The sequence below is a fragment of the Lissotriton helveticus genome, chromosome 5_1 (assembly GCF_964261635.1).
Source record: "Lissotriton helveticus chromosome 5_1, aLisHel1.1, whole genome shotgun sequence".
Lineage (NCBI taxonomy): Eukaryota > Metazoa > Chordata > Amphibia > Caudata > Salamandridae > Lissotriton > Lissotriton helveticus.
The window spans coordinates 1271856640-1271869537 of record NC_136065.1 but is presented as its reverse complement, the minus strand read 5'-3'; the positions used below and the strand labels follow the sequence as shown (position 1 = coordinate 1271869537).

General features: G+C 40.2%; 1 protein-coding gene across 1 annotated transcript; it reads right to left on the bottom strand.

Moving 5' to 3' along the window:
* Nucleotides 1-231: 231 nt before the first annotated feature.
* LOC144752640 (olfactory receptor 10A5-like) lies at nucleotides 232-1191 on the bottom strand. The gene has a single exon (XM_078640519.1). The coding sequence runs from the start codon at nucleotides 1189-1191 to the stop codon at nucleotides 232-234; it is 960 nt and encodes a 319-aa protein (XP_078496645.1).
* Between the last annotated feature and the right edge of the window lie 11707 nt (nucleotides 1192-12898).

The window sequence follows — 12898 nt, the reverse complement described above, 5'->3', positions numbered from 1 at the left end:
TGTCTCTCTAATGATTCGTTTAGTTGTCCTACAATTCATATGACCCCTTATGCTAAATGTGGTTTATTAAAGACCCAGAAAGAACCGCTGTTCTTGACTCTATACTTTAAAATTGAGCCAAGGGGTGATTTTATCCACAAATACATTACACTGGATTCCAATGACCATATTTCTCAAACTTAGGACACATTAGTATTTTGGTAATGACTTCCATTTGTTGCACTTCCACATTTACTGTTGAATTAGCTTTCTTCTAATCAGTGACCAGAGTCCCCTCTTTACCTCCTGATTCCTCAGGCTATAAATGAGGGGATTGAGCAGTGGAGTCCCAATGCAGTAGAGAACGGAAAGCAGCTTCCCGCTAGCTTCAGACCCCCCAGCTTGGGTCCGTAAATACACCACCATGCAGGACCCATAAAAAAGCACTACTGAGGCCAAATGGGATCCACAGGTAGAGAAGGCCTTGCGCCGCCCCACAGAAGACTTCATCCGCAGGACGGTGGAGAGGATGTTGATGTAGGAGAAAAGGATCACCAGAAATGGAAGCAGAACCACAAATACGCTGATAACAAAGAGTGAAATTATGTTGATGCTTATGTCCCCACAGGCCAACTTAAGTACGGGTGAGAAGTCGCAAAAGAAATGATTAATTTTGTCATCTGCACAGTAGGTTACACTGAAAGTAAGGAGGACTTGCTCAAGAGCCAACACAAAGCCACTGAACCAAGTTATGGTCACTAGCACTATACTAGTGTGCTGGGTCATGACTGATGCATAGCGCAGAGGGTTGCAAATAGCAATATACCGATCACAGGCCATCACGCCTAGGAGGAAGCACTCAGTCACCCCCAATGAAGAGAAGAAGAACATCTGTGTGGCACACGCAACAAGAGAGATTCTCTGTCCTAAGGGTTGGAAAGTGGCCAGTAGTTTTGGAACAGTAACAGTGGTGAAGATGACTTCCAGTAAGGATAAGTTCCTGAGGAAGAAGTACATTGGGTTTTTCAGGCGGGGGTCTGACATGGTGATAGTGATGATTAGGGTGTTCCCCACCAAGGTGCACACATAGGCCAGTATGAAGATCAGGAAAAGCAAGGTCCGAATCTGCGGTGTGAGCTCTGAGAATCCAACCAGGGTGAACTCTGTCACGGAGGTCTGATTCCTCAAGGGTGCAGAGACACTGAAGCTCATCTGAAATGGGAAGAGAGCAAGCATTGGAGAAGCTGCAAGAAAGCAAATTCATGGAACAAACAGCTGTGGTCTGGGCATCAGAGGAAATATCAATCAGGGGTACAAATTAATGTATGGAGGCTGAGCAATGGATGTCAACAGCTGGAAAGACAAAGACATACCATGGAGTACTAGTTAAGAAAGTACAGCACTCAACAGGAATCACTAAAGCAGCACTGTGGTTCTAGGTATGGATGTTAGTTTGGGCTTTTAATATGACAGAGAAAAGATTTAGGGCCTAATTTAAAGTTTGTTGGACAGGGTTCTCTATCACAAACATGATGCAATACCCTGTCCACCAAACCCTCAGTCTGTCTGTCTCATTTAGAGGTGGGTGATCCTTACGGTTTCCATCACAGAGTCCTCGTTGTCTGAGTCACCAGAAAACATCCTTTGACAGCCCGACAGTGTAGAAGTCATCAAAGGTAGGACATTACACTTTCTGTCCTATTTAGGGTAGATGATTTACTGTCTTTCTTCCTGTTAACTCAGGAAAAGCCTTGCTTGGGGAATGAAAAAAATAATAATGACCCATGCACCCTGGAAGAAACTCCCAGGGTGTGTAGGGTATTGTTTTTTTAGTTTTTATGAAACAAATTCCTGCTTTGGGAGCTGGTTTCAGAAGAACACAAACCTTTGATGAGTTTGGTGAATTGCCAAGGAATGATGTCCCCTATACCTTTTGTACACTTAAGGAAGCACCATGTGGTGGTTCCTTTCAATGTACAAAGATGGCTGCAGGGCCAATGGTCATCTCTAAATTTGATGGACAGTAGTCCATCAGGATGGTGAATGTGATGTCCTCCATCACCCTGACAAGTGGAGTACTGTGCTAGATCAGGCCCTTGATCTCTGAAACTTCAGTGGACTTCCCTCTTCCCTTGAAGTTCATGATCCACTGGCTGTCAATTGCTGGAGATGCCACCCTCATACTGCCACAACAACTTGAATTAATAGTAAGGCTGTGGGGCATATGTACAATGAAGTGTCGGAGTGCGGAGCTTCGCCAAATTTGGCAGTGCGCAGCTCTGACATTTCTAAAATGCAGGGATGTGCCTTATTTACAATGATACGGCGCACCACTGAGTTTCCCTAGTGCTGGTGCTAAAATTAGCTACCTAGCGCCAACGCAGGCACTCTTGCACCATAGTGCAAGGGTGCCTGCATTGCAGAGAATAATTGTGGCATATTTACAAGGGCATTGTGCCACAGGGATGACACTTTTAACAATGTTCCTGTGGCGCAATGCCCTGCTCCATATTTACAAAGTGGCGTTAAGCCACTTTTTGAGACAACACCACTTTGTAACTATGGTACTGTTTCACACAGGTATGTGCGTGAAAGGTGCTTGCAATAGGTGTTGCTGTGGGCATTCCTGTGCAACACCCATGCCTTTTTGAAGATGCCCCCAAAATTAACACCCTGCAAAAGCAGTCATTATTATGGCGAAACATGGAGAAATACTTTTATTTCTCATCATGTTTGAACAACATGCCAAAAATTACTGTTTATGTGCAGGAAGGTGTCCCTTTTTGCACATAATCAATCTAAAAGGGCGAATTGTTACTTCTATGTGTGCTTCAGAATGCAGCACACTTAGAAGAACACATCATCATTATGTAATGATTGTTTATATGCAGAGGAAGGGACACCTTCCTGCACATAAACAATCATTCAATCAATCATGTTTATTATTTGGAACTGTCAGGCTTTATCTGGCTGTCCCAAACATGAAACTTGTGTCAGATTATCAGCCCTAAATAGGGCAGATGTACTGAGGTTTTTTTTTCAGTTTAAAATAGTAATTTTATTAATGGTAAACACAGTACAATAATATAACAACATTTTGTTTGGTCATCGAATATACAATACATTAAAAAAGAAAAATAATTTATAAAAGGTGAAAAGTAATAAGTAAAGGGATGGACAAGAGAAGAAATATAATAGAACATTAACGTTAACAAAGTCTCATGGATCGTGTATTACAAAAGCAGTCTGATTTTGTGTAAATAACTTAAGAAAGAAAAAGATACTATAAAGATATACATATTATCAATAAGTCAAGAGGTTTGAGAAACCTTTTCTGTGATTGGTTAGCGAGCAAAAGTGGGTTTTGCGTATTTATCTAGCAAAGTAGTAACCGGAGACCACAAAACAGTATGTTTATAGACAAGAGACATGGGATGTAAATATGCAATCAATGATTATATCAAATTGCTTTCCACCATGTTCGAAAAGACAGTTGTGTGAAACCAGTTACATTTTTCGTCATTTGCTGATATGCTAGCAATAGTTCAAATATGAGTACACTCACCGTAATATGCTCTCAGTCTTAAAATAGACTTTCCAAACAAACTGTTTATAAAAGAGAAAGGTACATTGCAATTGAAGATGGCATTAATCAGAGTCCATACTTTTAACTGGAAATAATTAACATAAGGGTCTGTGAATAGCAAGTGCTTTATATCTGCATGCTGTGATGTACAGGACCAACAATCATGAGAGAGATTGCAAACATTTTGTGTAATGTTGAGGGGGATAATACAAGTCTGTTGTAGAAATAAAAAAAGTTTTGCATGGTATTCACTTCGTGCGAGGATTTTGGGATTTTGTCCACATTTTTCATCACAAAGAGATAGGCCAATTGACTCCAAAGAATCTTTTCCAAGAAGCCTCAAGTTCTCTTTTAGTTCTGTCAGCAGGTATTCATTGTAAAAGAATATAAATAGTAGAAGCTTAGGGAACTGTGAGCAATAGGTCATTAGCAATTAGTGGAAGGTAAGGAATGACTAATTTATACTTGTAACTGATTATAAACTTTAGATATGATATTTTACAGTATCTGAAATTTTCTTTGAAATGAAGAAGCAAAAACCAAAGAGAAGTCATGTTTGTGGAAATGACAGAAAATAATTATTAATTAATAATTATTTAATCCATATCAAACCATTTTTCCTCCAGGTTTTCTAATAAATATGTCCAGTGTTAAATATTGTTAACTTATTTTGCCAAATAGTTGAATCTAAGAATGTCTTTATGTTTATGGGAGTGTAAGATAGTACAGGATTCAATAATGTACACAACTTTTTAAAGATAGAGTTGAAATACATTCTGTTTTTCTGGAGCAGATCAAATATTGACAAAAAGAGAAAGGGGAAATATAACTCAGTTCCAAATATGCCCATAATCAATAATAGTCAATAGATTTGAAAATCCTGGGATGCTTTTTTTAATACAAAAGCTATGTAATGATTACAAAAGTCTGGAAAGTTAAGTTATTTTGCCAAATAGTTGAATCTAAGAATGTCTTTATGTCTATGGGAGTGTAAGATAGTACAGGATTCAATAATGTACACAACTTTTTAAAGATAGGGTTGAAATACATTCTGTTTTTCTGGAGCAGATCAAATATTGACAAAAAGAGAAAGGGGAAATATAACTCAGTTCCAAATCTGCCCATAATCAAAAATAGTCAATAGATTTGAAAATCCTGGGATGCTTTTTTTAATACAAAAGCTATGTAATGATTACGAAAGTCTGGAAAGTTAACACCACCATCAGATTCGGGATGCTTCAATTTTAGCTGGGACATATGAGGGTTTTTGTTATTCCAGAGAAAGGAAGAGAGTATAAAGTTAGTTTTCTCAAAACATTTGGAAGGAATGTTTAATGGAATATCAGGAATAGTATAAAATACAATGGGTCCTAGACCATTTTAATAGTGTCAAGACAACCCCACCAAGAGAGGCGTAAAGGATGTTAATGATTAACTAATGTTGTTAATTATTTATACATTTCTCTAAATTCAATGAGATGGAAGTATTGAGAGAATGTGTGACCCATCAGCCTAAATATTTATTATTATCCCGTTTCATAAGAAATTAGTGGATAAAAAGTAAAGCTTCAATGTATAGTTGTTAAGGGGTAATATCTCACATTTTCCGTGATTTAATTTGTAACCTGATACAAGAGAACAAGAGGTAACTTCCTTTAAAAATATCTGAAGTGATGTTTTGGGCTTAGAAATAAATAATAAAATGTTATCTGTTATAGAAATAGTTGAAAAAGGACATCCTCGTCTAACTCCTCTACCTAGCGTAAAATATGAAAAAGTTAGTCCAATAACAAAAATCGCTGTCTATGGGGAAGTATATAAAAGATAATTTAGAGTAATACTTTTTCATCCAAAGCCAACCCATTTGAGGGTATGAAAGATAAAAGGTCAGTGAACTCACTTGAAATCTTTTTCAGCATCAATGGTGATTGCAGCTAAAGCTTCTGATGTATGAGATGATTTGGATGGGATATCAAATAATAAACGTGTTTTATCAGATATAAATCTTCCTTTAACAAAACCAGATTGTTCTTTGCAAAGTAGTTTAGGTACAAAGGACACGAATCAAAGGGCTAAAACGTTAGAAAAAAATTCATAATCAATATTTACAAGCGAGTTAGGCTAGTAACTTTGACGGTATTGTGCATCCCTTCCCTCTTTTGGAATGAGACACCTAAGGATATCTAAAAAAGAACCACGTGATTTGCATGTATGTAATACTGAAACTATAAGAGAGGAAAAGCTTAGGAAGAAGCAGTTGAGAGAAATGTGAAACAATGTGGTGGTGAAACCATCTGATCCTGGTGCTTTTTTTTTTAAGTGACTATAATGAGGTATGAAGTTCTGCCAGTGTTATATCAAATTCTAAAGTTGTGAGGTGTAATTTGGTATCAAAGGATTTCTATACCATTCAAAGCTAATTTATAATTTCAAGATCAGCTGGAGAATTCTCAGTGTATATAGTTGTCTATAGGAATGATCAAATTCACTAAAAATATCATGACTCCTATACCGTAGTAATTCGTGACTATCTAGGATAGAATCAATTTTTGTTCTGTTTTTTTATTTGAAGGTAATTTCAAGATCAGCTGGAGAATTCTTGGTGTGTATATAGTATAGAAATTAACAAATTCATTAAAAATATTATGATTCCTATACCGTGGTAGTTCGAGACCATCCAGGTAGAAAATAGAAACCTTCTCAGGGGTCCCACTGATACTTGGTCCATTTAAACCAACTAAAAAGAAATTGGCACAGAAGCTGAAATATAAAAGTAACATCTTTATTAACCTCAAATGAGGGAGACTACGTCACACAGAAACCTTAGCAACTGAATGAGTCAGTCTGAGGAGTACTGAAAAGTGGGGCCTTATATATGCTTAGGGTTACATAGTCAGCATAAGACCAAGGGGCAGTCCTGGCACATGTAAGCATGCAAAATTACTAATATGGACATGCAAGATCTGCTTGCTCAACAAAGGGGGAGGAGCTAACAGTTGCTAATTCTGGTGAACACATCCTGACATTTACAGACTGGGAACAGTTGCAAGGACAGCTGCAAGCTTAACTGAGCATGTGCGAAGGTGGAAGATGCTAAATATAGTTTGTTTCTAGGCAGAGTACAAGAGCAGTCAACACTGAGGGAGGACAGAGCACATGGCGAGCACGTGGCAGCACATGGCAAACAAGATGAATGCCAGAAATACAAAATGGCTTTCAGCTCATGCTAACAAATCCCTGCAATATTTAACATCCAGGATAGGATTAATTTTAGTTCTCTTTTTTCACTTTTAAGGTAATTTGCTAAGAGTTTTCCAGACTTGTTCTGACCTCCGTAATATCTAGCACTAGATTTGAAAAGATATGCTGATTCATTTTCAGTGCAAAAAACACAGTTGATGGACAGAATGTAGAACAATGTCATACATTCACCCCAGTACAAGGATCTGGGCCTAAATCCATCGTTTTTTTGCACTCCACACCACCCCGGGTTAGACACTGGCTATATGCAAATCAGCTCTGACCCTGTGCGTCATGGGAACAGTCCAGTCCAAACTACTAAGCCATGTCTTTCCCAGACCGGAATCAAGCATCCAAGGACCGGTTTCTGGCTATCAGCCTTCATCAGCCTGGATAGCTTGACTCCAGGGGTGTGGAGAGCCTGGGACTCACGTCTGAGCATACCCAGCCCACTCGGGGTGAAAATTGCAAAAAACACAGTTGATGGACAGAATGTAGAACAATGTCATACATTCACCCCAGTACAAGGATCTGGGCCTAAATCCATCGTTTTTTTGCACTCCACACCACCCTGGGTTAGACACTGGCTATATGCAAATCAGCTCTGACCCTGTGCCTCATGGGAACAGTCCAGTCCAAACTATTAAGCCATGTCTTTCCCAGACCGGAATCAAGCATCCAAGGACCAGTTTCTGGCTATCAGCCTTCATCAGCCTGGATAGCTTGACTCCAGTGGTGTGGAGAGCCTGGGACTCACGTCTGAGCATACCCAGCCCACTCGGGCTGAAAATTGCAAAAAACACAGTTGATGGACAGAATGTAGAACAATGTCATACATTCACCCCAGTACAAGGATCTGGGCCTAAATCCATAGTTTTTTTGCACTCCACACCGCCCTGGGTTAGACACTGGCTATATGCAAATCAGCTCTGACCCTGTGCCTCATGGGAACAGTCCAGTCCAAACTACTAAGCCATGTCTTTCCCAGCAAAAAAACGATGGATTTAGGCCCAGATCCTTGTACCGGGGTGAATGTATGACATTGTTCTACATTCTGTCCATCAACTGTGTTTTTTGCAATTTTCACCCCGAGTGGGCTGGGTATGCTCAGACGTGAGTCCCAGGCTCTCCACACCACTGGAGTCAAGCTATCCAGGCTGATGAAGGCTGATAGCCAGAAACCAGTCCTTGAATGCTTGATTCCGGTCTGGGAAAGACATGGCTTGGTAGTTCGGACTGGACTGTTCCCATGAGGCACAGGGTCAGAGCTGATTTGCATATAGCCAGTGTCTAACCCAGGGTGGTGTGGAGTGCAAAAAAACGATGGATTTAGGCCCAGATCCTTGTACTGGGGTGAATGTATGACATTGTTCTTCATTCTGTCCATCAACTGTGTTTTTTGCAATTTTCACCCCGAGTGGGCTGGGTATGCTCAGACGTGAGTCCCAGGCTCTCCACACCACTGGAGTCAAGCTATCCAGGCTGATGAAGGCTGATAGCCAGAAACCGGTCCTTGGATGCTTGATTCCGGTCTGGGAAAGACATGGCTTGGTAGTTCGGACTGGACTGTTCCCATGAGGCACAGGGTCAGAGCTGATTTGCATATAGCCAGTGTCTAACCCAGGGTGGTGTGGAGTGCAAAAAAACAATCGATTTAGGCCCAGATCCTTGTACTGGGGTGAATGTATGACATTGTTCTACATTCTGTCCATCAACTGTGTTTTTTGCAATTTTCACCCCGAGTGGGCTGGGTATGCTCAGACGTGAGTCCCAGGCTCTCCACAACACTGGAGTCAAGCTATCCAGGCTGATGAAGGCTGATAGCCAGAAACCAGTCCTTGGATGCTTGATTCCGGTCTGGGAAAGACATGGCTTGGTAGTTCGGACTGGACTGTTCCCATGAGGCACAGGGTCAGAGCTGATTTGCATAAAGCCAGTGTCTAACCCAGGGTGGTGTGGAGTGCAAAAAAACGATGGATTTAGGTCCAGATCCTTGTACTGGGGTGAATGTATGACATTGTTCTACATTCTGTCCATCAACTGTGTTTTTTGCAATTTTCACCCCGAGTGGGCTGGGTATGCTCAGACGTGAGTCCCAGGCTCTCCACACCACTGAAGTCAAGCTATCCAGGCTGATGAAGGCTGATAGCCAGAAACCGGTCCTTGGATGCTTGATTCCGGTCTGGGAAAGACATGGCTTGGTAGTTCGGACTGGACTGTTCCCATGAGGCACAGGGTCAGAGCTGATTTGCATATAGCCAGTGTCTAACCCAGGGTGGTGTGGAGTGCAAAAAAACGATGGATTTAGGCCCAGATCCTTGTACCGGGGTGAATGTATGACATTGTTCTACATTCTGTCCATCAACTGTGTTTTTTGCAATTTTCACCCCGAGTGGGCTGGGTATGCTCAGACGTGAGTCCCAGGCTCTCCACACCACTGGAGTCAAGCTATCCAGGCTGATGAAGGCTGATAGCCAGAAACCGGTCCTTGGATGCTTGATTCCGGTCTGGGAAAGACATGGCTTGGTAGTTCGGACTGGACTGTTCCCATGAGGCACAGGGTCAGAGCTGATTTGCATATAGCCAGTGTCTAACCCAGGGTGGTGTGGAGTGCAAAAAAACGATGGATTTAGGCCCAGATCCTTGTACTGGGGTGAATGTATGACATTGTTCTACATTCTGTCCATCAACTGTGTTTTTGTCATTTTCAGTGGACATCGTGTTATACTTAAATTTGGCACTAATCAATTTCTGTAAACAAACTTTTGATCTGAATGTGTAATACGAATGTTCTAGTATTGCAATTGTTGTAAAAACTTAATTAGTTTGAGCAATAGATATTTTGCACGTTCTAGAAGCATAACCAATAATAAAATCTTTTGCAGAAGCCTTAAAAACATCCCAAATAATTTGAAAGGCAATATCGTCACTTTTATTGAATTGAAAGTATTCATGAAAAAATGAGGTAAAGGAGAAGGGGAAAGATGTGTCCAATAATAAAGAATTGTTAAATCTCTGTTTTGGTGTGATTTGGTGTGTTACTGAAACAAGGGCATGGTCAGGGATTAAAATGTATCCTATGTCTGCAGAGCATAAGGAAGTGCAAGCATGAGAAATGAAGATGTGGTCTATTCGTAATTGTGTATGAAGAGCAAGTGAAAAATATGTGCATGTTCTTAACATAGGATTATAAAGTCTCCAAGTATTAGTTAATGCTCTATGCTGAATGGCATGAAAATGTAATTTTTGAAATTTGTTTAGCACATAAATAGATGTGAAATTTCTTTCTATGAATGTGTCAACAATCTGATCATAGTCTCATGCAAAAATAAAATTATCTTCAGACTAATGCATAAGTCTTTGTGAAATATTAGACCAGAAGAGACAATCAGTGACTGTCGTACTGTAGATATTGAAAATTGAGACTGAGATTTTATCAATTAAAAACCTAGAGAATAACCATTTTCTTTCATTGTTTGTTTCTTGTGACACCAAAAGAACATTAGGAGATTTGTGACAGAGAATATAACACAATTTTTTACCGTTGTCTGAAGAAAAGGATCATCACCAACAAATCTTTTAGATTCAAAGATTACATTTTATTAAAGATGCGTTTATTGCAGAAGTGCAATATTAGCATTAATTCAATCAAAACATGTTAGGCAAGATGTACAAAGCTTTTTTCAGCTTGCAAATGGCCTGATTCGCAGAATCGAGCCCTTTGTGACCTTAAAAACACATTTTTAAATGTACAAAGCCCCATTTGCGAGTCAGTGACCTATTAGCAACTCGCAAAATAGGGTTTGCGAGTCGCTATTTGGAAGGGGTGTGACAAGGGCATTCCTTCCTAATAGCAAGATGCTTGGGGATGTACAATTTTTTTGTGACCGGAATTCATCCCAAAACAATCGCAGTTTACCACCTACTTCAAGTAGGTGGTAAGCCTGTCGAAAACGGGAAGGTTCCTCTTTGTGAATGGTAGCAAAAACATTTTTAAGAGTAGGCAGTGGTTCCATGGACCCATACCTACCCATAGATGATAAAATAGAAACATATCATTTCTCTTTTTGAAACGCGACCCATTTTCATTTAAGAAAAACAGGCTGCATTTAAAAAAAAAGTTGCTTTATTTAAAAGCAAACACAGACATGGTGGTTTGCTGTGTTATTGCCCATTTCCAATTGGTCACAAATTGCCACCTGCCTCATGAATATTGATGAGGCAGGTCAATTATAACCCTATTGGGAATTACTAATGTGTCTGAGACACATTAGTACATATCATTTTGCGAATCTCAATTGCGAGTCGCAAAAAGTGCAACTAGAGACTTGCAAAATGAAATGCTCGTACATTTTACCCATTGTCTCTTAATTGGTGAAGCCTAAACCCTTGGGATATGATTATCAGAAACATAAAAAGAGAGAAATTAAAAATGAATCAGGCATGGTAAGACTAACCATGTAGAGAGTGAGAAATTATGAGATAAGAATAAAAAATAAATAAAAAGAACAGGATGATCAAGAAGATGGAAATGGGAGGTAAAAGGAAAAAAGGGAAGAGAAAAGAGTAAAAAGATATGGAAAAAACACCTTTAAGACATAAAAAAGAAAACAATGGAGATAAAAAGGAGGAGGAAGAACATACCTATAAATATATCAGGTAGGTAGAGAGGGCTCAGGCCACATGGAAAAGATGACACATCTAGGCTCCAGGAGGTGAGGGCAATAATTATACCATACCACGTGAGGGAGGGAACAAGCACAGGCACAGTACATGAAAAGAGCACCTGTAATGGAAAACAAAAACAGGTGGGCTGATTAAAATGAGTAACATATGTTGATGGGTGCATTTGAGAACTTGACAATGGGACATGGAAATACCAGCACATGAGCCAGAACTAATTTGAACAATACATTAAAAGTCCACTCAGGAAAGCAAATTGATGAGAAAACAAGTATCAAAGTATCAACTCAACAGTCTTTAAGGAAAACTTTTAGGCATGTTGGATCTTTGTATGTCATACTTTTGTTTTATGAGTAACCTTCAAAAAGCATGGTTTAAAGAGACCAAAGGGAGCACCAATAGAGCTAAGAGACAGTCTTAGAATTAGGAACGCCTTATGTCTATGTGCATTCGTTTTCACATAGTCTTGAGTAAAATAAATGTCATTCCCTGACCATGAGATTATTTTCATTCCTTTGGATGCAGAAAGAACTTTACATAGGTCTGTATATTCCAAAAAATATACACTATATTATGTGGACGAACTAGTCTACGAGCTCATGTATATTCAGCAAGAGAGTCTCTGGCATATTTAGCAACTTGGGAAGGAAAGCCTTAAAGAACAGGATTGGGTGAGCACTTTCTGTGGCATCAGGCAACCCATAAATGCATAGTATATTTCTTCTATTTCTATTTCCAAGTCTTCAACCTGTCTTTGACGTACAGACATTTGTGCCTGAAGATGGAGTACAGTCAGAGTAGTATCATTGAAAGTGGAGGCCTGTTGTTTATCTGTCAACATTCTTTCTTCCATTCATGACTATTTGTCATCAAAGCGATGCAAAAGGGGGTGGTGATGGACGGAGCATCTGAACCAATCAAACACTCACACCCAGTCAACAGATCTGGGTTTAATCCATCACGTTCTTTAGCCCACTCTGCCACCCCAGTTCAGACATGGCCATATGCAAATCAGTCTGACCCTGTGCCTCATGGGAACAGTCCAGTCCCAACTGCCAAGCCATGCCTTCCCTGGACCGGAAACAAGCTTCCTAGGACCGGTTTCTGGCATTACAGCCGTCTTCAGCCAGGCTTGCTTGAATCCAGTGGCAAAGTGAGCAAGGGACTCACGTCTGAGCATACCCTGCCAACTTATGGCAAACAAAGCGGTACAAAAGGGGTTGGTGATGGATGGAGCATCTGAACCAATCAAACACTCACACCCAGTCAACAGATCTTTGTTTAATTCATCACCGTTCTTTAGCCCACCCTGCCACCCCAGTTCAGACATGGCCATATGCAAATCAGTCTGACCCGGTCCAGGGAAGGCATGGCTTGGCAGTTCGGGCTGGACTGTTCCCATGAGGCGCA

Coding starts and splice junctions, on each gene's coding strand:
- LOC144752640 (XM_078640519.1), bottom strand. CDS start 1,191: ATGAGCTTCAGTGTCTCTGCACCCTTGAGGAATCAGACCTCCGTGACA.